This window comes from Dysidea avara, chromosome 4 (assembly GCF_963678975.1).
Source record: "Dysidea avara chromosome 4, odDysAvar1.4, whole genome shotgun sequence".
NCBI lineage: Eukaryota > Metazoa > Porifera > Demospongiae > Dictyoceratida > Dysideidae > Dysidea > Dysidea avara.
In genome coordinates, this window is record NC_089275.1 from 26,324,676 (window position 1) to 26,351,337 (window position 26,662).

General features: G+C 38.2%; 1 protein-coding gene across 3 annotated transcripts; it reads left to right on the top strand.

Annotated features, from left to right (window-relative positions):
- The first annotated feature begins 391 nt into the window (after nt 1-391).
- LOC136254564 (adhesion G protein-coupled receptor L3-like) lies at nt 392-26,042 on the top strand. Of its 3 annotated transcripts, none has more exons than XM_066047304.1 (23): nt 392-531; nt 5,448-5,843; nt 6,146-6,256; nt 10,880-11,162; nt 11,217-11,277; nt 12,272-12,352; nt 12,637-12,760; nt 12,957-13,094; nt 22,678-22,738; nt 22,805-22,910; nt 22,998-23,044; nt 23,525-23,660; nt 23,863-23,957; nt 24,032-24,143; nt 24,207-24,363; nt 24,420-24,486; nt 24,543-24,609; nt 24,658-24,755; nt 25,152-25,278; nt 25,338-25,379; nt 25,431-25,496; nt 25,548-25,593; nt 25,832-26,042. In XM_066047304.1, exons 2-23 carry the CDS (start codon nt 5,453-5,455, stop codon nt 25,915-25,917), a joined length of 2,502 nt encoding a protein of 833 aa, XP_065903376.1. In that variant the 5' UTR covers nt 392-531; nt 5,448-5,452; the 3' UTR covers nt 25,918-26,042. The 3 variants fall into 3 exon arrangements, with proteins under 3 accessions (XP_065903376.1, XP_065903380.1, XP_065903379.1); XM_066047308.1 differs by having other exon boundaries at nt 25,431-25,487; XM_066047307.1 differs by lacking the exon at nt 392-531 and adding an exon at nt 2,232-2,295.
- The last annotated feature ends 620 nt before the right edge of the window (nt 26,043-26,662 follow it).

The window sequence follows — 26,662 nt, forward strand, 5'->3', positions numbered from 1 at the left end:
CCATGGTGAAAAAAGATGTGAAATCCAAGGTGGCGGCCAAGAAATGGCTGTGATGGTAGGTTAATGGTTACATTTTAATAACGACAATTCAGGTGAATTTTGTGCCGCTTGGTCTTGGCACCAAATTCACCTGAATTGCTGTTATTAAAATGTAACCATTAACCTACCATCACAGCCATTTCTTGGCCGCCACCTTGGATTTCACATCTTTTTTCACCATGGCCTTTTTGGGGGCCGCACCTTTTTTTACAGCTTGGCTGTTTTTGATTAGATATAATATAATGCCAGTTACTGTTGGAACATTGAGTAACACTTATACGCGGCGCGCCCTCCAATTTCGAGGGAAATTGGAGGGCGCGCCGCGTATAAACTTAATACAATATGGGTATTCTATTACGTGACCAGCACATAGATTATTTCAGGTAATAAAAAGCTGGCTAAGGAAAAGATCTGATACCTTTCGCAGTGTGAACGCCCTCGGACAATCTACTGATTATTGGGACAAGTGAAATCGTCCACCGCCGGTTTACCGTGAGTTAGCTGATGATGATAAACCGTCTTCTTATTGATTGTTAAGACAATATATAGTATACAAACAGGGGCCTAGACTCAGGGTTACCGTACACTGATAGCTAAAGAGTGATCAGTGCAGGAGCCCTAGCAAGACTTACATTACTCAGTAGCCACTTGAGCAAGTGTTTCTGGCATAAAGAGACCCAGACATCGAGTCAATCAGTAGAAATGAGATCAACAACAAAACCAGTGCGTTGAAGATCATACAATAGAGCCATATCTACCTTCCAAGCTCTAGCAGCCAATAAGTGTTGCTGAGTATTAGTTGGAATGGTCAGCTCAAACAGGTATATGGAATCTTTAGAAACCATGCAAGACCAGTCAGGTCTGCTAAGGGAGATAGAAAGTTCAGTTGGGATAGTGCTAGGAGGGCTGACACTGGCAAGATAATCTGAAAGGTCAGCATAAAGTTCAAAAAATTCTGCCAAATGCTTTTGAAGCCTGTGAACGAAAACCTGCAAGACTGAATCATGCCTCCAGGTATATCTACCCTGAATGAACAACAGAACATTCGGTCAAGATATGATTCATGGTAGGTTGGGGAGTTTGAAAAAGAGCACACTTTGGATTAGTAATTATATTTCACCTGGACAGGTTCATAGGAGTTATAAGAGTATCACAACCAGCATGCAGCAAGAATAATAGTTGTTTCTCAGGGAGGCCAAACATCAATCTCTTCCAGGGTGACAATATCTAAAAATTTATTTTGAACAGTTAATGGCTCAAAGCTTAGCTACAGTAGCTATCTAGATAGTCTAGTCCGTGCTAGCACTCTAGCCCACTACGCCTACGTATATAACCGACAGAATATGAACGGTTGTGAAACACACCGAATCAGGTGTTCATTATAAGGCCCCCGCCTCTTATTTTGGTAGGCTCGCCGATGGCACAGCGGCCCATCACAGATAGCCTGATGAACTCATGCAGAAGTTCATTGAGCCATCTACCACTGTACTGTCTAGCTATATATGGAAGAAAGTTTTGGTGAGTTTGAGGTCAGACCTTACTCCTTCAGTAGTAGCTATGGCCACTATCAATTGTGTGTACTATCCCTTCCCCCCTGGCATTATAATCGCTGTCTGCCCAGTAGACTGATTAGGTCAGGCAAAGTAGATTGGTAGTTTCTCATCAGCAATTTTGATGTAGGAAGGCGGTCAATTTTTCATCATTATTATTATTGAAGGAAACACCCAAAATTACAGCAACAGCAGGTTAGCTAGTCACTGCAAGGATTATCAAAGGCCTTCAGTTCTTAAACTGAGCTATAATGTCTGTGGTCTAAATGTTGAAATGTTGGTATACGTGATCAATTATAGCAGTAATGAATTTGGAGGTGGCAGGGTGGAAGGTGATGTGGGCAGGTGATGAGAAACTATTAATCAACTTTGCCTGGCCTAATAATAAAAGTGGATAAAACCTTAATCTAGCTCACCACATAATATTTATAAACTGGTCAAAAAACTTTTACGTTGCCACTGTAGGATGGGTTAAAAGCTGTAGCTAATAGATCACTGTGTTGATGACTAATTATTACTGTAATGTATGAACTGTAATGTGTGCATTACTAACTTACAGTATAGTGCATTATGTAATAATTTATTACATACTTCTGCATGTAATGTAATAATATTGCTTTTCCTTGTTACTAGTGATGGATTATGGCTTCTTCAAAAGTAACTTAAGCTACCACACTATGGATTGTATTACTTAGAAGCCCAAAGGGTAATAACCATTATGTAAAGTGCTATTTTGGTTGCTAGGACTGAAGGAATTAGATTATTAATCTTGAGGGTGCTTACTCATAACCTAGGGGAACCACTGACAGTGCCTATAAACTCAAAAAGTGAGACAAAAAGCTTGGAAGGGCAAATGCAAATGAAACGCAGATCACTCAGTTAACTTGCTGTGTGCAATTTGGAACACTTATATAAAATCCGGTTACAAAAACAATGAAAGATAAGCCAAGCCCTGAAAAGCTTCAAGCTTTGATACATAGTGTATTTTTGTATGAAATAAAGTGTTGTTTAGTAATAAAAGAATTGCACAAGCCACCAAGAAATCAGTAATGGAATTTTGTATCCTAAAATTCTATTACACATTTTATATACAATGATATGTATGTGCAAAAACAATTAAGATTACAATACTTTTGTTATTGGGAAAAGTGATTATTATTATTAATTAACACTAGTAAGTTATGTGAAATTGTCACATCTTGGCATGTTGCTTAGTGACAAGTGTATCAAGCCAGGAGAATAGGTCCTATATTGCAGGTATGCACTCTATAATTGTGTAAAGGTGGATTAACAGTGCGATCTGCCTAAATTCATGCGTAGGATAGGTAGGATACAAATGTATAAAACTATTGTATACATTATACTATAGCACTATAGGAGTTGACTTCATGTATAATTGATGCCCTAGTTATAGATAAAATAACTCAATGATCAAACATCCATCAATGTCTTTGTACATGATGCATTAAAATTGACGATGCTCACCGTATTGAATATTGCACTGTGATACATTGTTGTTTGTTTATGGTATAGCTTCCAGCCAACATGTCACCATCATCTATTGCGTTTTAGATATATTATAGCCCTATGGATAGTTATTAAGTGTAATAGTCCTCTTTTGTACCAATGTAAAACTACTGTGTTTCCTTCAATTTGTATTGAGAAGCAAACACAATGTTGATAGAAAATTGGAACTGAAACCTATCTAATTGGCATTTATGTAAACAGAAACCTTAAATTATTGTGTATATGGTAATGCTCTAAAGGCTGCTACATTGTGAAAATAGGCAAATGTTATGCACTTTTGTAGGAATTGAGACTCAGATTACTTTTCTCCTATTTCGATTTTGCTTCATAGCAATTCAATCATTTAGTAAACATAATGTATGTATATACAAAGTTTACACATTTCAAGTGCCTTTAATAATAATCGAAGTTGTACATGGTAAGTACCATTATCTGCACAAATAAAATAAATGTCCTACGATCTACTATAACTTGGCCATGAAATTTCAAAGGCGGCAGCTGCAACAAACAAACAAACAAACAAAGACATAGTGTAAGCAACCAATTATCAGATGGGCTCAATGGATAGATCAGTTATCAGACACATGTTGCTTCCATGGCACAAAGAGTGTGTTAAGTTTGTTGGTGGCTACACCTGATTTTTGTGAAAAGGAATGGACAAGGTTAAGTATGTGTAATTTCTTTATTGTAAGTTTGTGGAAACTATTTCTGCCTGTGCCATCAATGGCAGTTGGTCTCTGTCACTTTGAGAGTTTATGACAGTCTGATTCCAATTGCTGCGTTGATATTAGTCATTAAACAATAAGGGAGACAGACCAGGCTGTGATCAATGCCAGTGAGTGCTTGCCAAAATCACTTTACAGTAGATTAACTTAGTACTGGGCTAGTGTGAACTGTTAATTATTAGAGTTAATACCATACCTGTTTAACTGCCCGTACAAAAGTCTCAATAGTAGCAGTGAAATTTATCCCGTATTTCACTGACAGCAGTGAAAAAGTTGTAATTGCAATTTCATTGGCTAGAATTTATGTTAACAATGTAGCGCCAATTAGTGTCGACGCGTGTTTAGTACATAGTGACAAATTGCATACATAGCAAAGCTAATGCAGCATATGCAGCGAGTATGGTATTAACTGGGAATAGCATGGGTAGCAGTGAAATTTGGGATAAATACCACTCTTGTTGTATTGGAAATGGTAAATTTCACTCGGCTTCGCCTCGTGAAATTTATCCCCATTTCCAATACAACACTCGTGATATTTATCCCAAATTTCACTGCTACCCATGCTATTACTAGTACTAATATGTCGAGACCTAAGATGATATTGTAACGAAGTCAGAGAGGTTGATAAGATTAAGTTGACATCATCTAGTCAGTTATCAAGAAACGTGGCATGCTTACGTATTTGGACCACTGGAATCTAAGCAGGCCACCAGATTTATACAGTAAACTACCCTTACAATATGAACACAGCTTTATAATTTTTGCACAGCAAACATTGGTGCAATATTTCATATTGAAAATTAGTATAAATGTTAGCTAGGCATTCACAGTTATTACATAAGGATTTTATCAAACTTAAGTGGATGTTGTTAAATATACGGACTTCCAGTAATTGAGCTATGGTTCTGTTAACTGCATGGCATGGTTACTTTGACTACACGCCTTTTCAACTGTTACTAGTCAGGAGAAGCACCTATTGATGCCAAACTTGGTGCACAGGAAGGCAAAGTATAAAGTAGAACATCTCTGCAAAAAAGATGATGTTCTGAGAATGTTTGGAAGTGAAGGTATTTACAGCAGAAATAAGCATTCTGATAGTTGGTTGCTTACACTGACCACTAATGGTTTATATTTAATATTGTAGGACCTCTACTGGACCAAATCAGTTTACAGGTACATGTGTATCTTTAGCATTGGTTTATGTATAACACTGAATTGTCCATTGTATTTGTAGTTATTGTGATGCCAAAAATAGCCATTAAAAGGATCCCTATTATAAGTGGTGTTGTTAGTGATATTGTGAAGTAGAGGTTTTATAGTAATCATTGTTAGGTTAGGTAATCCTAAGGCTGCAGCACATGTTGCTGTCAGACCTTCAGTGCTGGTCACTGTAAAGCATTAATAATAATAATATTAAAAAAGAATTATTATACTGGATGCAGTAATGCAATAGAAGCTGAGGCACGGCTAATATTATTTCTGTAGTATTATTAAGTTTCTGCTAAAAGATTCTGTTGATAAGTGAACTGAAAGTTAGAATAGATACTGTACCAGAATTTGTATGCTTGTTACACAAGTAAATCATGTTCTGTATGCTCTTTACTAGTCAAGATGGATGTATTTACGTCATTATTGGTGCTACTACTATTGCTCATTGACCCCAGTGTTCAACAATGTACCATTGAACAGTTTAAGACCAGTGTTACTACTATGGTGATGTCTAAAGAAGATACTAGTGCTAAACAAAGTATCATCGTCAACAGTACATATTACAACTGCTTGTCTTTATTTGATACTAGTGATCATTACAGTTCTATGTCAGTGTCAATATTGTACATCAGATCAGATGATCTTAATAACCTACATGAAGTTCGTTACAACCTACAGTGTAATAATAGTGTTTGGGAAATTGTTGGGAACCAGTTAACTGCTCTGAGAAGTAACACAAGTTACAATTGCTCTGATTGTACTGATCAAACAGTGAATGATTACCACTGCACAAGTAAGTTAGAATAATTATTGGGACCAGTGAAACTTCCCAATAATGTTATCTTAGAGATTTCAGCAATGTATTGTGTTGGTAACAGTTTGAAGTAGCTTAATCTGTAATGTTGATTCCTGGGCCTAGATGCATGAGGGTGACCAGGTTACTGTGAATCAAAACAAATATTTTGGCTATCATTAACATTATTTTGTGACTACACAACTTTAGTTATGGCTGAAAAGCTTTTCTTTCTAGATTTTAGCTAAGATCATGTGTGAACTGACTATAGGTGCATAAGCAGCAGTATTTTGTGCTCACAGGTTTTCGTGGATGCCAGTTAAATCAAAATAACACTTGGAATATAACATGGCCACCAACTGATGTAGGAAGAATAGTTGAACAGAAATGTTCAGGAAACAGAGAAACAAATGGTATAGTAAATTGTTTTTTATAGTTATGACTAATACTTTTAAAAGATTGTCCGCATATTGGCAATATTAGGTAGACAGTTTTTGAAATTATAATATTTTTATGGCTCATTTGAACATACACTGTAATATAAAAAGATGAAATCTTTAAAACAATCTGGGGTCAAAATGTTGCTCATTGTGGCTATCATCTTCTTTTAACCCTGGGTTTAATGTCTACATCTTTTTGTATAGCTGGGGTGTTTTAGTATGGATACCACTCCTTTTTTGTATGTACTAACTTTACAAGTCCCCAAAACCAGTTTATGGGCTTGTTTTGACATGCAGTATTTCTCATCTGCTAGCACAAAGGTGATTACAGCATATATTGTGCTATTTTGTTTGTTGTGTTCAAACTTCAACAGAACACTTTTGGACCTGTTCTAGTACACACACACACACACACACACACACACACACACACACACACACACACACACACACACACACACACACACACACACACACACACACACACACACACACACACACACACACACACACACACACACACACACACACACACACACACACACACACACACACACACACACACACACACACACACACACACACACAGAGAATACCGTGTAGTAAAAAACTTTGGCGGTAAGAAACTTTGGCGAATAGCGTTCAATTCGCCAAAGTTTTTTCGCCAATTATTTTAGATGATTACAAATAATAATAATAATGATCACACGAGCACATTGAGTAACTAGAGCTTGAGATGAAGGTTAGCTCGTACCACCACGCAATAAAGATCAAGCTGACTTTGGAGATTGGGAGTGTGTCCCACAGTTGTAAGCACTCCTTGGGATAGCATTTCCAACTGGCTTCCTGTTTGCACGTCAGCTAGTTCATTGTATCGCGATGGCTTGCGATGGATTTAGCCAGATACTTTGATATACGTGATAACCTCTGCTACTGGAGTTCACTGAAAAAGTAAATACGGTTGCTCTCGGAATCACAGGAGATAGTGAAGCACGCCTTTGCTAGCACATAGTTAGATTAGTAGCTACAAAAGTACTACTACAACAACAACGCTGGCTACCTATACACTTACACTACTTAACTGATGAGTTGACACCTTGTCATTATCCTTACGCACCATACAGTAAAAACTTTGGCTAATATTATTTCAACCGCCAAAGTTTTTTCTGCCAATTTTTTCAACAGAGGGGTTCTGTCTCACTTTTTTTACCGCCGAAGTTTTTTACTATATGGTAGAAAATATAGATCTGTTAATGTTATGATGGTGTACTTAAAGTAGAATTTCCAGTAGCGTAATGATTAAGATTTTGTTGCTTAGAAGTGGAGATATGCAGCCATAATGCTTTTTCTGCACATTGGTTAGATTCTATTGGTCCACATAACTCATGGTTTTTGCCCTGTAACTCTGTAGCTGTTACTCATATTTTAAACAAATAAAAAAATTGAACCATGATGATTGCCAATGTACAGACTATTTTCAGATTACTTCCAAAACTAGTTTACTCCATAGCTGTGACAAGCAACCAGTACAGGGTCTGAGGAAGCAACCTGGGAGTGGTTCGTCCAAGAGTCTCATCGAGGACGCTGTTGAAAGTAACAGATTATGAAGTATTGCACTGTTAGAAGCCAAAATAAAGTCTCATTGAACCTTGGGAGCATGCCTGATAACCAACTGGCCGAGGAATGGTGTTTTTATACTAATTGTTGTATTCGTAGAGGAATTCCTCTAAATACACCTGTCTGTCGGGATATGGATCCATTTACTATCTAAATCCTCACTTTTTCATTTCTCTACTATTGCACTTACAGTATACAAACAGGGCATAGAACCACATTGTCACTGTGACCAGAATGGTAGTACAACCATGGCCGTGTTGAAAATACGTTGCATGACTTTCGTACTACTTTTTTTTCCGAACTGTTGCTTAGGGGAGTTAAAAGTTGAAAGAGGATGCCTGGCTTGAAGGAATGTTGGGTAGAGGATAACTTTGACAGTGCAATTGGAAACAAATTTCTGACTTACAAGAGCATTTTTTTACATTTAGATTTTAATTTTTCTAAAGTTTAAACTCACCAAATTGGCCTGGCTAAACCAGATCACTTCCACTAGTAAATAGTTGCTGATAACTCTCATGGATGGCTACAGAAATTTTGGTGACTGGTTTCCAAACTTCCTGTTGCATGTACACTGGGGAGTCTGGATGCGTGCTCCCCAAGGAATTGTTTTTTAAAATTATGTTTGAAACTGAATCTGGTAGCTATTTTCACCAATAAAATCTAAAATTGATATTTTAACCACATAAATTTATGTTATAGTCAGTACACGTTCACCTGAGCCCCTGCCAAATATAGTTCTATCAAAGATGGTGAACTGGTTTTGTACTGGAACAAGCATGTTTTCATATTGTAAACATGCTTGCATGCCTGAATCGTCTATACTAAATGTATGGGATATTTTTAAACTCACTTGTTCTTGCCCATATCAAAGCACTTTTTGATCCAGTGTTTAATGGGCTTCACAGCGCTACTAAATGTTTGGGAAGCTGGCCCATGTAACAAGAGTTATTAACAAGAAATGAGGGTTGAGGTGAACATGAACAGACTAGGGATTTATTGATATAAGCTGCTTGTGCTTGCTACTGCTATAGTATCAGGAGGTTAAACAGTATAGGAGTGAAGCAATGGGAAGTTTGAAGTAAACATGTCTGTGAGTCTAGGAGCATGCCCCAAGGATTTACAGTTTTTTAAGCACTGCAATAAAATTTAGACTATTTCTATTACATTGGTACAGGTACATTAAGTAGCTACTTACAGTTTAGGGGTGGTCCACAATTTTCTGCTTTTTTGCAAGCGTACAAACTGTATGCTAGGGGGAGGGGGTAAAATCGCATGTACGCTTTTTTAAAATGTCGATCACGTGAGTTGGCGAGAAATCCAAATGTAGTGATAAGGCTATAGCTGTAGTAAACCTCTACTGCTGCTTATTCAGAGTCCAATTATAAACAGTGGACTAAAGCAAGCTGATGCTGTTAATGCAATGATTGATCGGATGAAATTGTGCTTTGGCGAACTCTGGAAAACAGTGTAGCTAGGGTTAGCTACCAATGAAAAGAAGCTTTAGAAGCTAAAGGAAAGATAAAGCTCATTGAATCTACAGGTAAGACGGTTATCAGCGTGATAACACGTACTACAGGCTTTATATAGTTTTTATAACAGCACTTACTTTTCTTTCTCTTTAGTCTTAGCCTAGCAATTAACACTGATAAACAGTTACAACTGAATAGTTTGTAGCTACACTGTTTGTTGCTTTTGTTTTCTACTTGCAGAAGGTGTTGTTGTGGGTTTAGGAATACAGTTGGGTATGGGAGGCTGGATTATGTGGGTACTAATTTGTATACACTACATAGTTGTGGTAGTTGTGGGTTGCTTATAGAGAAAACCTGTCTCTGCAGTGTGCACCCACATCTCCTGACTCCAGTCCACCTCAGACTATGGTGAATACCCAACAAACTAGTACTACTGTTGCTACTGCCAGTGTTGGGATGGTTTTGTATGAACATGTTGAAGATAGCCAAGAACTGTTTCTATGATGTGTATGTATACATTTGCAAATGTGCATCAGCTGCAGGTATTAATGCCCACTATGTGTAGGAATGTTTCTTTCAGGGTATCAGCTTCAAAAGCATCAAAATATAAGATGCCTAAAAGGCAAAACAAATACCATACATGAATTTTGCAATATTAAAAAAAGTATCCATGTGTTTGTTCTGCTATACAATACATCCATGTGTCAACATTTACACAGTACGCTTTGGGCTGGGGGGGGGGGGGGGGGGGGGTTAGAAAAAAGAGTACTCTTAGTACGTTCGCAAAAAAGCAGAAAATTGTGGACCACCCCTAAGAGATAAAATGTGACTGTTCTATATAGTTGGTTGACTAATCCATTAGAGTAATTTATCTGAAACGTTTGACAGTTTACATAATTTTAATCACCAGAATATACTTCACTTGTTCCTATAGAAATCTCAAATCCCACCCCTCACTGCTGCCCCTGACTCTGTAAATAGCTGCAAATGGTAGAAGATAGGCAAGGGAATTAATATTACACATACATAAAATCTTTCTTCTTGTCATAGCCAGCTTGTTGGTTTAACAGCTTTAGAAAAATACTATACATGAAATCTGACAATTAATGGAACATTATTATGCCTATAGAAATCAAACTTTAATAATGATACTTATAACAGCCTCAACCCCAACTACATAATGGATGCCTAGTTCTGGGCACTCAAGCTGTAAAATGATATTCAGTCTGTATGTAGTGTTAAAATGTGATATTAAAAGTGACAGACAAGAAATGACTATAGTGATGTTACTGTCGTTGGTGTCATCATTACATTTTGTTGACATTAACATCACTACAGCCATTTCTTGGCTCCTATCTTATTATCAGCTTCAGCTGTTAGCACCTATTATTAACACCTTGGCTGTTTAATATATTACACATACCATTGTCACATGTTAGAGTGTTCTCAACAGAATTAGCAATTAATACTGTGCTCATGTATTACAGTGTATACGTATTGTGCCTTGTAGGATTTGCATATAGATACTGTCTTAGGAACAACAGCTGGGGATCTGTAGATGTGTCAAAATGTCAAACAGTGGAAATATTAGCACTTGAGTCAAGAGCTAAAGAGTTAAGGGATACTGATACTGTTCAAAAGATGAATAATAGAACAAGCGATATTGTTGAGACATCCAGCACAGAAACTGTGCTAGACATTGTTATGCAATTAGAAAATATCACACTTGCCTCTCGGCCAATTCTACCAAAGGATTTATGTTCCATAGCCAACATATTGGGTATCATTCAATTGTAAGTATGTCTTTACTGATGTACATACTGTATTATCACTAATGTAATACACAGTGTGATTAACAAAGACATTAATGGCAATAGTAATCATCAACAAATACTCAGAGTCATTCAGGTACACATTGTTCATACTTTTGTACTGTATTTTAACCATTGTACACACTTGCTACATCCATACATACAGATTTGCAGCAATGTATTGTAGTACATCTCATGCATATATTAATGCTATATGTGACTGGATAATGTTCATGAATATATGTAGCTATGCACTATTAGTTGGCTGATATTAAGTTTTTTTATAAATACTTCGTAAACAAAAATGAGGTAGCCTTGAAGCTTTCTCTAAATGATAGACATACTATAAAACAGTTGAGAAGATACTTTTGTGTGTAATTTATGGTTTAAAGTGGTTTATTAGAGCTACACTTTTCCTTAGCAGTGCAATTACTGAAGCACAATATAATTTATGAATTACAAAACATGCTACCAACTATCTAGCTGAATTAATAATAACAACAAATGTAAATATAATCTGAATTATATTAATTACCTATTTAGTTAGAATGGAATAGTATTAACTGAATGGGCGCCTGGCTTTTAGAAGTAAGATAACATCAACTCATTCTGTTTGCAACACTTACCGAAAATTTTCATACTTCGCACAAGCTTTATTGGTTCCCTTCAAATTTGAAGGGTGTATAGAGTATACTATAGCACATTGATCTGTGTACAGATTCATAGAAGTAGTGCCGAGTTATAAACAATTTTCAAAACTTACAAGTACAATTTTTGTAATTCGTACAGGGTAAACCATTCAAATAGAAGATAGGTTAAACATCATAGTACAAACCTTTAATGATTTGAAAGTGCTGAGGGTATTAGTTTAGGAGACATAATATAGCCTGATACAAGCTCAATCAAGATACTCTATAATAGAACACACAAAAAAGTTGCCGGGGTTCAAACTAGAGAACTCCACACCACACTCTCACGCTCCACACTAATTGAGAACTCCACACTAATTGAGAACTTCACACTAATTTGTGTGTGTGCGTGTGTGCGTGTGTGTGCGTGTGTGTATGAATTTTCTTGTATTGATCTAACAGGTAATTGTACAATTGTTGGACTGTGTATTGGATGAAGTAAATGATGTATCATTTGACGTAGTTAAAGACATGACAAATAAGGTTGGCGCATTTTTATGTATAGTAAGCATTGTGTGTATACTTTAGTGCCAGTAGTCATCACATGGCACAAGCATTTTTTGCATACAGTATTTATGCATGTATTATTGTTTTTTAGTTGAATAATGCATTATTTTTGATCACAGCTGTTGACTGACTCAACCATGGGTTTGATGCTTGTGTTCTTTCATATTGACAGTTCTCAGTAGTGTTCACTAATGTTTAGGAAACACATGTATAGTCCATTGTGTGTAGTTTAGTGATGATTATTGATATATTTTATCTAGCGTAATCTAACAGTTGCTGAACAATTTCAAGCAATCACTGAACAAACTGGCATACTGTTAAGTAGGACTCTACCCAACAATGCTACAGATATTGCCATGGATAAGTTTACTTACAGCAACATTAGTAAGTCACAACACATTTTAATACTTTAATTTTTTTTTGCTTTCATAACTGTGCTCTATGTGGCTGAGAAACAATAATTAAGCAATAATTAATTAGTTACACCATGGGAAGAGGAGGTTGTTAATATGAAAGGGCCTGGAGGGCTCTCCAAAGTAATTTTTCTGTTTGTGAGTCTATTGCATATTTCTTTGTCTAGTTGTTCTAGCACAAATTCCAACTGAACAAGGTTTAATGGACAAAGATTCTGTAGAATTCTCAGCATCATTGGAAGGTCGAATGAGAGCTTCTATGAGAATACCAACTGTACCTATTCAAAACGAGATGAAGAAGCAAGGTATATTCCACAGCTTGACTGTGTTAATAATATGTATCCAAACATTCATGTATAGTCATAGTAGGATGGTTTGAGCTATACGCACTTAACAAATGTAATACCCATAAGCAAGTTATATTTACATACATAGTAATGTATACGTATGTAACCGGGCCTGCAAAAATAGGGTATGTGGGCACACAGAATTTGTCTACTTTTCAAAATTTCATGATTCATAATTTTATGTGGTTATCATAATTATGGCCATGTAATTTTCAGCACTTATTAAACATTTAGTTGGCCGTATAGCACAAGTGACAGAATGCAAATATTCCATTGTAGTACTGCGATATGACTTGTTATGTGATAGTGTGTAGTTTGTACCCACATACCCCATTTTCGCAGGTTCAGTCACGTATAGGAGTGGACTACCTTACGTGTCCCATTATTGTTACTAAGTAGGTACATTATGGAAAATGAAAGTGTACTTGTAGATAGGTTTAAGCCAATTGTCGCACAGTACAGTAGTAGTATGTTAGAGGTTTGCACACTGTCACAAAAATATTCACCAGTATTGGTGAGGTATAACCAAGCCCAATAGTGCCTCAATGGAACCCAAAATTCTTCCAACAAGTTGCTATAAAATTTAAAAAAAAATTTTTTTTTAACTTATTGGAATTTTCTGCTGACTGACTTATTTACGTAGTTACTGATGATGTGGTTACTGAATGATGTGGTTCAACCCAACAAGTGCCTTTTGGCATACTGCAGCATGCATTGTGGACTTACTTTTATCCTCCCTTTGCCTCATTTCTTTTGCTGACAGCGCAATATCTTGATTTGTGGTAGAACATTATGACTTCTCTGGGGCTGTCCTGTCTAGCCATCACCATTATTTTCCATTCATCCATATTTTCTTTAGTGAGTGGATTGATTGCAGAAATGTTTCTCATGCTATTGTTTGTTTGAAATGCTGTGTATTGGGCTGAATACAGCTGAAAATAAAGTGTACTATAGCCTTTTTACTACCGTAAATTGGGTTATTTTCGACGGTAATAAATTTTCAAGGTTAACTATATCCATGAAAATTTAACGCATGAATATAACAAACATCGAATTTTTTCATATGTGTTTTACTTTTAACTGGCATTTGAGTAACCATCTCACCCATGGTAAGTTCACTGAATGTCTTCATGTTCCAGTTATTAAAGAAATACTACCTCCTCTTTGAAGAAACAGCAAACAAACATGAGACATTTTTCAAGGAACGTGTCAGTCCAATAATACTTCCATCCTTTATGATGGCTACTGCATAGCTAGAGTCAAGTATCGATTAACATCTTATTATATTGGCTGTGCTTACCCAACCCGGATGCATGATTGGCATAATTTGGGAAACAATGGGCATCCCAGAACGTGGCTAAGTGAAGTGCCTGACCAAGTTAGTACATGGCTTCTGCATTACACTTGTCATCTCATGACCGTGGCTATTATATAACGAGCATCATGGTCAATCTACCTGGCCAAGCAGCTTCACTGCGCCCTTTTTTAGTTCTGGGTTACCAGGTGTATGCATGGGTGGGTATTTATGTTTTCGGCATGATAGCTTGATTTCTCCCGGATGATGAAGGATACAATACTTGTCTCTAATAATTTCACCAGCGCAACGTGTGGTATGCGCATGCGTACTGTACTAATAAATGATGCGTGGTGCATGTGACCCACTGTCCCCCCACTACCCCTGTGTCTTATAATAATCTGTTAACTTTTATTTACTGAGTAAATAACATTTAATTATATTGGCTGTGCTTACCCAACCCAGGTGCATGATTGGCATAATTTGGGAAACAATGGGCAGCCCAGAATGTGGCTAAGTGAAGTGCCTGACCAAGTTAGTACATGGCTTCTGCATTACACTTGTCATCTCATGACCGTGGCTATTATATAATGAGCATCATGGTCAATCTACCTGGCCAAGCAGCTTCACTGCACCCAATTTCCCCAAAATTCAGTAGCAGGTACACACATGCACACGCACACACACGCACGCACACACACAACCCATACAACGGGAGCAACATAGATGCAATAAGCATCTCAAGCAGTACACCTGCAATGAGCATATTGAGCAGTACACATACAATGAGCATATCGAGCAGTACACATACAATGAGCATATCGAGCAGTACACATACAATGAGCATATCGAGCAGTACACATACAATGAGCATATCGAGCAGTACACATACAATGAGCATATCGAGCAGTACACATACAATGAGCATATCAAGCAGTACACATACAATGAGCATATCGAACAGTACACATACAATGAACATATCGAGCAGTACACATACAATGAGCATATCAAGCAGTACACATACAATGAGCATATCGAGCAGCACATGAGTACCATAAGTCAACATACCATGTTAGTAGAGATTATTGTGCCGTGGCCACCTTGTCTGTATCAGAGATGTTGGCGTGAGCTAGGAGTGCAGGTATGGACTGTATCATTGCCGGAGAGGAGTGTATATATACTTGGTATGCATTGCTACTCCATCTCCCTAATATCTTGATTAGCCAATCTGGTATCCCTACTGTAGCGGCAGTGGTTGCTGCGCCACTTCTGAAGCTGTGGCTGGAATATTGATGATTACTGTACTTAGTTTTCAGCAAAAGGTGGCGAATAGTATTTGTCAAGTGCTGCCTGTCTAATGGGGAAAATCTGCCACTCTTGAACACTGGTGAGTCATCTTGGAGTGGCAGAATTGCTGAAACATAAAGTTGAAGTGCTCTGACGGGGTATGTGGATGTATCACTAGCATGAATAGCAATGGTATGGCCATGTCTAAAAGGATCAGTTTTAGACTGCTCTATCAGCACTGTGTATCTGTCCCCAGCAAGCTGTATGTGCCGCCAAGTCAGATTTGGGGTTGCAAATTCGCTAGCTCTCAGGAACCCATAAAATGCTAGCATGAAGGCTGCCCAGAGCAGACGCTTCCCCAGGGGGGAGAATGAAGGATCCAGACTAAGTTGAGACTTCAGTGTCTGAAGGACAGTGATGGTTATTGGTAGGCGAGTGTGTGACGATACCCCCTGTGATCGTTTGATGCCAGTGCACAATAGGTGGAGCAGTTCATCCTTCGTGGGGTCCTCAAAGCCTCTCCCTATGTGACCCAGGCGTATGCCAGCAAGGTATACCTTGATAGTTTTGTATGACACCTGGCATGCTTTGTAACAGAAAAAATAACGTAAGGTAAGTGGTGAGGCTGGAAAGGCTGTAACTGTGTAACGGTTGCAGAATTGCTGAAGGGCTCTTACTCCTGCTTGATACGTTCTCCTTGTGGATGGAGCAACCCCTAAGGATTGATAGTGGTTGAGCAATCCCTCAAGAGCTGGATCGGCCATGCATGGATGGTATTGGGGTTGATGGCTGCTCTCGGAGCAAGTTGGTGGAAACGGTGGACCTGAAAGCGAGAGAGAACATCAGCAATGCAGTTATCTGTGCCAGCTATATGAGTATCAATTACATGTACATGTATGTTATATTGTGCTGCACAAAAATAGAGCATCTGGACAAGGGACATGACTTCAGGGCAGCTAGTGGTGCCTTTTTTCCAAATCTCTACTACAGCCTGATTATCGCAATGAACCAAGACCTTCTTTCTAGGCCAATGGTGGCCCCAGGTGTTCACTATAGAAGCTATAGCAAATAGTTCCTTCCAGACTTTGCCTCTGTCTACTTGGTCACTTGACCAGTGTGACTGAATCCAATGTCCAGACCAATAGGTCTCCCAGCCAAGGCTGCCTGATGGATCTGTAAACAGAGACATAGACGGAGAGGTGGACCAAGTGCTTTCCAGGATATATGATGTGCCATTCCAAGTGGGGAGGAAGGCTAGCCACCAGTCTAGATCTAGGTATGCATCTGTGCATAAGCGTAGGTGGTGGTGCATGTGTGACACTTTGCAGCTAAGGTCTATGAGCCGGCGTAGAAATATTCTGCCTGCTGGGACTACCTTGCAAGCAAAGGATAGTTTTCCAACTAATGACAGCAGTTGATGTTTTGTGCATTTATCCTTCTTCCTGAATGATTGTATTGATAAGATGATGTCAGCTTTTCGCTCCGGTGCGATACTGGCTGTCATGTTCTCAGTGTCAATAACAATCCCCAGGAACATGAGTCGGGTTGATGGACCTTCAATCTTAGAAGTCTTGACGGGAGCATTAATATTGTTACATAGGGAGAGCATTGCTTGCAGGTTGTCTGAACATTCCTTTGTCCCAGGAGAGCCAGCAGTGAAGAAATCATCTAGATGATGGAGTACATGGCGTACACCATGGTTATGCTGGAGGGACCAGTGGATGGCATCAGCTAACTGATTAAATAGAAAAGGTGCGGATCGAAGGCCAAAAGGCAGGCAGATGTCAATATAGAATTGGTCTTGCCATTGGATGCCTAGAAGGTTCCAGTCTTCTGGTCTTACTGGAACAAGGCGAAATGCATTCTTAAGGTCTATTTTTGCCATTATAGTACCCTTACCAAGTGCAGATACGATTGCAAATGCATCATCAACTGAGCAGTAAGAAAGTGCATAATCCTCTGGATTTATGGAGTTATTGATGCTGGATCCATATGGGGCAGACAAATGGTAAATTGCACGCCAGCCACCATCATGCTTAGGGACCAAGCCCAGTCCTGAGCAGCGGAAGTTCGGAAGTGGTGGAGTCTGGAATGGACCCAGCATGCGACCCATGTTGCATTCTTCAGTGATGTTGGCATCCAGTATGCTAGGGTTTTGGAATGAAGAGGGAAGGTTGCTGCTGGAATGTGTAAATTGTGGTCCAGTGTAGCCAGTGTCACAACCATGCTCTAGGTTGTGAATTAAAGTGCGCACAAATGCTTGATCAGGGTGAAGCACTAGTTCTTTTTGTAGAACATGTGGGTTGATTGGTGTGCGGGGCTTTGAGTTAAGATGACGTGCACTGATAAGATACTGCAATTGCAATGGCAGGTGCTTTACATGCGAGTGCAACAACTTTGGAGTGTTAGTGCATACGTTAAGTGGTGGGTGTGGTGCTTCAGTGTGGAAGGAAGTGGTGCAAGAGTGCTCTGAGGGGGTATGCTCCAAAGTTGTGGTGTCAGGAGTGTATGAATGTTCTAGCCCTATAGTGCACAAGGTGTGTTCTAAAGGGTTAATATGAGCAGCGGTTAGTAAGTTGTCTAAACCTTTACTGCACAAGTTGTGTTGTAGAAGTTTAGTGTGTGGGTGTGCTAAAGCGTCAGTGCACAAGGGGTGTTCTGAAGCTTCATTGCCAAAGGCATGGGTGTACTTTAAAGGGAGTAAAGGTTGAACGCCTGGCTGCCTGAATGTAAGCAATGGTTTATAGGGGGCTTGGTCATGCTCAAAAATGAGCGGTCGTTGTGGCCTGAGGTTGGCCTTACTGGTTTTGGGTGGCTGGTCTCCTGTCAGGACAGGAGATGTGAGGATGGGGACCCTTACATGTAAGGCAGATGTGTTGAAAAGTGCATGCATTTCTGGTGCACTGCCCGTTGTTAAAGTAACCGCATATTGGAGCTCCGGATGTTCTGCGATTTGGTGGTCTAGAACGTTGCGAGCTGTCACGAAAGGGTGAGTGAGGGCAGTTGTCTGGGAAGTGGTTTTTAGCCCCACAGTAAGGGCATGGCCATCGTTGTGAAGTGTTGGGGTTGGACATGTTTTCGTACCAGAATTCTTGATGGCGCTGATCCCAACGAAGGTAGGGGTTAGAAGCAGCCATTGTACGAAACTGCCCGTCATATCTGAGCCAGGCCTTCAATGGAAAGGTGTGGCTGGTAGATGTTATGTTGCGTTGATACCCAACCAGCTCCAATGCACGTGCAGGGTTGTGTGAAAGCAGTACCGTTAAATAAGTGTTCCATGCTTGCATCCACATGGAAAAAGAGGTGATATGGCATGTGTTGTGTGTTGTGAATGTGAGGTATGTGTGGCATCAACAAATGATGTTTTATCAAGTAGCACAGCAAAGTCAACATACTCACCCTTAATTATCTGTTGTTGTAGCTGAATTGGCACAGGTATGGGAAGCTGCTGAATAGCATACTGAGGCGGTAGTTGCTGAATGGCATACTGAGGCGGTAGTTGCTGAAGGGGTGGCTGGATTGGCGGCTGGATTGGCGGCTGGATTGGCGGCTGGACTTGCTGATATAGCAGTGGTTGTGCTGGTATAGGTTGGGGCTGTATTGGTGCTGTCTGCTGGGGAAACTGTTGGTTGTTGATAGCTGTAGCAGGCTGTTGTGGTGCTGTAGCAGGCTGTTGTAGTGCTGTAGTCGGTTGTTGAACTGCAGGCTGTTGTAGTGCTGTAGTCGGTTGTTGAACTGCAGGCTGTACTGATATTGTTTACTGGGGCAGCTGCAGGTTGTGAGTAGGTTGCAGAGCAGTAGTGAGCTGAGTTTGCTGGTTGCCATCAATTGAAGCAGGAGATAGGGCCTGAGGCGTTGACTGGCCAGTGGCCTGGCGCAGGAATTGATTAAATAACTGTACAAGGTCTGTAGAATTGGCAGTTGTTGGTAGCGATGATACAATCTGCGACGATGCAATTGGTCGCGTCAGCACAGGCGAAACGTTCAATGGCAGCGGTGATGTTACTGGCAGTGATGCTGATGAAACCGCCGACGGCCCTGTAGCAGTTAGTTGTGGCAGCGATGATGGTGGCAGTGGGAACAGTGGTAGTGGTTGAGTGACTGTTGGCGGCTGAGAGGTTGGGGCGTATTCCTGCCGTATCACTCTGTTGTTGCAAGACAGGTGTTGTATGGATGGCGTCATGCAGCCGTTGGGCCATCACGGCCTTGGCGCCAGTTGTCATGAGGTGTCTGGAGGCCAGATGTAGGCGTAATACTTCTGCTGTCAATCGCGTTAGCTGGGTGACGCTCACGTCCGGAGTAGCTGGAGAATTAGTTCGGCGAGATGTTTCGGCATGATAGCTTGATTTCTCCCGGATGATGAAGGATACAATACTTGTCTCTAATAATTTCACCAGTGCAACATGTGGTATGCGCATGCGTACTGTACTAATAAATGATGCGTGGTGCATGTGACCCATTGTCCCCCCACTACCCTTGTGTCTTATAATAATCTGTTAACTTTTATTTACTGAGTAAATAACATTTAACGGACAATACGATGTTCTGAAAGCTACCAATCTTTTCCTAAAACTCCTGCAGCTGTACGTGACCGATCAGCAGCTGTACAGTTGTACGTGACTGATCACGTGATCAACCTGTTCACATGGCGTAGACTTGCTTGCTGTTGTAGGTGTTGTTCCTTGCTGTGCCTGTAAATAAAGATTAAAGAATGGTATTAATAGTCAATAGTCTATCAATAACACAATTGTTATAATTTCAGCGTAACAAAACTTCCATGTTACAATATTTTCGTGGATACCAGGCACCCATGAAAATTTATTTACATGAAAAATTAACTTGTGAATATTTTCATGCACGAAAATAACCCGATTTGCAGTAATATTATTACTGATCATGACTTTTGGGGTCATGTGCTCAGGGATAAAATTTATTTTATGAAATTTCTATCGTAGTGCCATTTTTCTTTTGATGTGGTGTACATAGGTTCACTATTCATAATTACAAAAAATGAAGAAACAGGGTTCAAGCATTTTAAGATTACTGATTGCTTGTAGAAATAAAAGTAGTGAAGCAAGGAAGGTTGTCTACACCTCAGATATACTGGCGGATATTTAATCCTTAATTCAGCCATGGCTGTAGACTGAAGTAGGGATTTAATGTCTACTAGCATATCTGCAGTTGTAGGTGACTTCTTCCCTCGTTTCACTAGTTGAACTTAAAAATTCCTAATTTTTCCTTACTTAAAAATTAAGCCTATTGTGCTAAGAATTATGCTGTGGTACAGTACATAATTTTGAGCACAATTTTATGAGGGAAAATTGTACAATTGAACATATTGACAAGTATTATAAAACTTTGACAAAATGGGTCGATACTGTACAAGAGATTTTGGGAAGAAAATTTAGATGAATTGATATGCAAATAGCAAACTTTGTCATAATTTATTCCCATTAAACTTTAGTGCTCTACAATAGGATTTTGCTGAAGAGATGACTGCTTTATTATAATCATACAAGTACACAGAAAAATTTGGAATTTTCAACTAGAGTAGGGACCATAACACATTGATAAAAAGTACTGAAACAAGCTGGAGTAGTGGACGATATTAAATCACAGTAAAACAATAAGAAGTGTTATATCCCTACTGTGCATTTCCATTATGGTATCTTAAGCACAGTAGGGATATAACACTTCTTATTGTTTTACTGTGATTTAACATTGTCCACTACTCCAGCTTGTTTCAGTACTTTTTTATTGATGTGTTATGATCCCTGTATATACTCTAGTTGAAAATTCCAAATTTTTCTGTGTACTTGTTTGTTAATTTGTTTTGTAGATAAATTATTATGATTGGTGTACGTATGCATACTGCATCTGAAATGGCACCGTGCACCCCAATTATCGTCTGAAAAATGAAGTATCCATTACGCTTTGTTGTCAGCTGTGTTCAACCTGTTACGCAGCATTTCAAATCAATAACTGTTCGAAAAGCACCTCTGCAATCCACGCATACCAAAAGAAAAAAATGGTGCCGCACATCATTATGCTTTGTTGTCAGCTATCATTAACTCGTTACACAGCAGTACGAATCAAGAACTGTTTGAAAAGCACCTCTGCTATTAAAATAACCACTATGACAAATATGGACAATTTCTGTTACGAAGGGGAGCCATCATGTGTTATCGCCAAATCAACATTTTCGCTGTCAGCAAAGATAAATGGGACACCAAGGAGGACACTGGTAAGTCCATGAAGAATGCATTGTACATACTGCGGTATGCCAAACGGCACCTCTCTGGCCAAAGCAACATCAAACACTGAAAAGTCAAGCCCATAGCCTTAGCCATTATCGAGTTATGCTTGTCTGGAGGCATCAGTCAGGCAGTCAGTCACTCAGTCACGCAGTAGAAAATTCAGTTAATTAAAGTATTTTTTAAATTCCAAAGCAACTTCCTGAAAGCGTTTCAGGTCATTCTGAAAGTATGTTTGGGCTTAGTTTTACTTTACCAATACTGCTTCATTGTCATCAGGGAAAATTGAAGCTGGTTTTTGGGTGATGCTATTTCGTGGGCCACGCCTACTCCTTTGTGGTCCCTACTGTACACTACTATCGTAGTGTATGATAGTGTGTCAAGATATTCTGAGTGTTGTATTAGAGTATCTCGACCTTATTTCTGCAAAATGTCAATAACCAGTCAACAAAATGTGATCATACCTGTAGAGATATTAATACAAATTGCAGTAATAGTGTGCAATGTCTTTATTTAATATGTTTTTGGCATGTGCATTGCACGTTTATTTAGATTCGATTGTGCTGGCATAATGCTTAATGCTTTTGCTCTTGAAATTATGACAAACATACCTTAGCACTAAGTTTTAAATACTGCACTACATGTGTAGGTAGCATATCAAAATAAATAAATCTATGAGTATTTTAAAGGTATCCTTATGTAGGCAGAAGACCTCCAGTTATCAACATTATCAGTAGAAATATACACCTGCCTACACAGGAAGGGTGAGCAGTTGTAACTAGTAATGACTGAGCTGTTATAATTATGTGTGTGTTCCATTCACAATAAAGGGAAAGAATTGCAAGTTTAGTTCTTTCTGGTAAAATATCAACAGATTTTGAAAACCAGACATCCCTTGGTGATAGCCAAGCTGTGATGAGTTTTAGCATTGAGAATGTAAGTAAGAAATGATTTAGTGATTTATTGAGTATATTGTGTGGTTTATACATTGAATTAATACATGCCTCTTTTGTATGTTTACAGAAAGATTTTGTGTTCAACCCTCGCTGCTCTTTCTTTAGTTATTCAAGGTATACTGTAGGCCTGAGTCAAATATGCTCAAAATTTTGCCTAAAATGCTTTTAGGGATTTCCCAAAATTTTCACCTATTATGCTCTCCATTATGCTTACTTGACCTCCTAGGTTAGCAACATTTCAAATATCTTGGAACATTTTGATCAATGAATGCTCCATTAGAGTATTTTGCTACAAAGTGATTGTTGTTTTAGAGAGTATCGATCTAAGGGTGCATTTAAGTGCTCTATTGCAGTTTGCAGCTTCCACTGACTGCTCTATTAGGGTGTATCAATCTATTTTCATGAAATTAAGCCCCGTAGTTTGAAATATCCACTAGAAATATACTGGCAGCCTATTATGCTTTTTATAATGCTGGCATATTTGATGCAGGCCTAACTGTATGTATGTTGCATGCATTTACACATGTGTATGTTGTTGAGTCCTATATGTACAGGTGTATATGGTAGTATGTAACTCAGCCTCATCTTTTGTAGTAATGGTGTTGCAAGTGGCAGATTTTCATCTGATGGTGTTACTCTGAGCAGAAATAATGCTAATAACACATTTGTTCAGTGTTCTACTACCCACTTGACAAGTTTTGCTGTTCTGGTAGATGTGTCTGGAGAGAATGTAAGCATTACCTTGTTGTGGTGATGTGTAAAGTTTATGTGAATAATTATCACGGCATAATATATATTGTGAGAGCTATGTATGTAATTGAAGGTGTACTTTAATGCTTTAATGTTTGTGTACAGCGAAGGTATGTGCATGAGTTTGGTTGTGAGTAGCATACTATGATGTGCATGTAAATCAAAAAAATGTATATTTACAGAAACCCACTGAAGCACTGTCAATTGTCAGTTATATTGGATGTACAATATCTATTGTTTGTCTACTGATTGCAGTGTGCTTGCTCATTGTATTGAGGTAAGATTTGACAGATTCAGTCATTGTTGAGTGTGATCTTTAGTAAATTGTTTATTATTTTTTTGTGTATTCAGCAAAAAGGTGTTTTGTCAAGAGCAACATTTTCTGCACTTAAATCTCTCCATTGCTCTACTATTTGGACTTATAACTTTTGTTAGTGGTATTGAAACTGCTAGTGAATACAGAGTAAGAATATCTATGTATACAGCACATAGAAACTTACATATTTATTGTTTATTATATCTTAAGACTAGTTGTCTCATTGTGGCTATCTTACTTCACTACTTCTTCATGGCTGTATTTAGCTGGATGCTTTGTGAAGGAATCTTACTGTTTATTATGATAAAACTTGTATTCTACCATGGGTTTTTGAACAGTAGAGCATTTTTCCTACTACTTGGATGGGGTAAATCAGTATTAGTGTTTTATCATGTAGTAATGTCATAACATGACATATATTAGGTTTACCAATTCCAATTGTTGCCTTATCAGCTGCTGTATCACATGAGCAATATGGCTACAATGACAAGTTAGTCAATGGGGTGGTTCACTATGTACAAGATTGTTTGATACACCCTCCTTTAGATGTTGGATATCTGAAGAAAATGGTGCTATATGGGCTTTCATTGGTCCCATGTTACTGATCATAATGGTAAATGTGATGTATGTATTAAAATCTATATTACAGGTTTTATTGCAGATCAACTCTCTCTTCTTGGTTGTAACCATTTATGAAATTTACAAAGCTGATCATAAAGGATTAACAGCTGCACAGATGAATTATAAGAACACTATAAAGTGAGGCTGCCTTCTAACACTACTGTGTAAAAGCTATCTGATGTATATGCTGTAGTATTTAAGATTTTAGCGACAATATCATTAATAAAGTACACATATATACAAAGTTGTATTGATATATAAATACCAGGAGTTGATATAAGTGCTGCAAGGTACAAAACTGACCAAGACAGATCAGTGAAGGAAGATTATCATTCTGACATGATGTACGTATACAAGCAGTCATCTCATGTTTGTCTGTCTCAGCATTATAAGGATTTTAACTGTGGTTTATATTGCTACATTTTGGTCAGAGAAGAGCTATAGATTAAGTTTTATTTAATACTATCTATACGTAGAATTCACTGTGAATGTACTAATAACAACCTGGGTGTTGTAAACATCTTGTTACTATAGGTCATTAGTGAGAGCAGCTATAATTGTTGTTCCCCTACTTGGTATCACATGGGTGGTAGGAATATTAGCAGTAAACAAGAATACTGTAGTGTTTGCTTGGATATTTACAATGCTTAATTCACTACAGGTATGTAACCTACCCAACGATCACTTGTGTGGTAAAAATGTATTATTCGTATACTATAGGGTATGCTTATCTTGATACTGTATGTACTGAAGAACGAGAAGGTATATATTTCTAGTGCTATGTAATAATTCAGTGCTCATATCTCTTTTTAGTTTCTACTGCTATGTAGGAAAAAGCTCACACAAAATTTTCAGATGAGTATTGCATCTGTGAGTAAAGTGAAGTAGTTACGTATGATGATTGTGTTTTATATATCATCCTTTCCACAGTCTAAAGGAGTCAGTGTCAAAGGAAAAGAAGCAAGTATGGATCATTGTAAGTGCTATGACAATTCTGTGTAAGTATAAATGTAATTTTTTTCAAAATACATAACTACTTCCAAACAATTTTTTGGTCAAATACTGTATTTTTTACAGAAAAGTTTGCATTGAAATTGTCTGCAAAATCCATCAAATATAGGCCTCGGCCTCAAACTACTTGCATATAGGTGGTGATATTGTTATATTTCTGTGTAATGTAGATACTATTATTATTGTTTGTCTTTTCCCTTTAGTAGGCAAAATTCTGAGTATGGAAAAGAAATCAAACACTTCTGATGTTATCTGTGATAATGAGGCATTCAATACTGTTGCCAATTAACTCAATTCACATACAAGCTATCTACATGCCAGGATGATGTTGCATTGTTCATAACTGTAAATAATATTGCGGTGGCTATTTATTATGTGTGTTGTCTATTCATGATGTAAAATTTTAAAATTTTGTATTTGTTATAGTGTATAGCCTCTGTTGTTGTGCTAAAGGAAATACTGAAGTGTTCTATCTACATGACATCTTTCAATCAGTGATAATATCTATGGTCTTTACTCTTTGTACTAGAGATGATTATTATTTTGTAATGATATGTAGAAAGCAACTTTTTTTGATTCTAGGTTGCAGCTTTTGGTTTGTAAGTTTAACATAAAATAATGCTCATGCTTACACAGGGACACGAAGAAGAGGAGAGGGGGCAAAGGAACATCTTGCCTTGGACCCCATTAGTTGTGTTTACCTGCGAGTGTGGTTACCATCAATGATATCTATCTGGTTATTGTCTTAGAACTATAAACGTACAGTGGTACTATAAAAGTACAGTGGTACAAGGGAGTACTAAAAAAATCAAAAGCCCATACAAGTATTTTAGCTGTTGAGATTGTTCATCAAAGCATATTAATACTACAGGCTGTATATAATAATTGAACGATGTAGGTGGATTCTTTCAGTTACTGTAACACCAGCAAGGGTTAGTAATATAGTGCAACTAACAGACCTTCTTTAAGCCAACAAGTAAAGGCAAGAGTACATAATATATATATTTACCTAAATATATATATTATGTACTCTT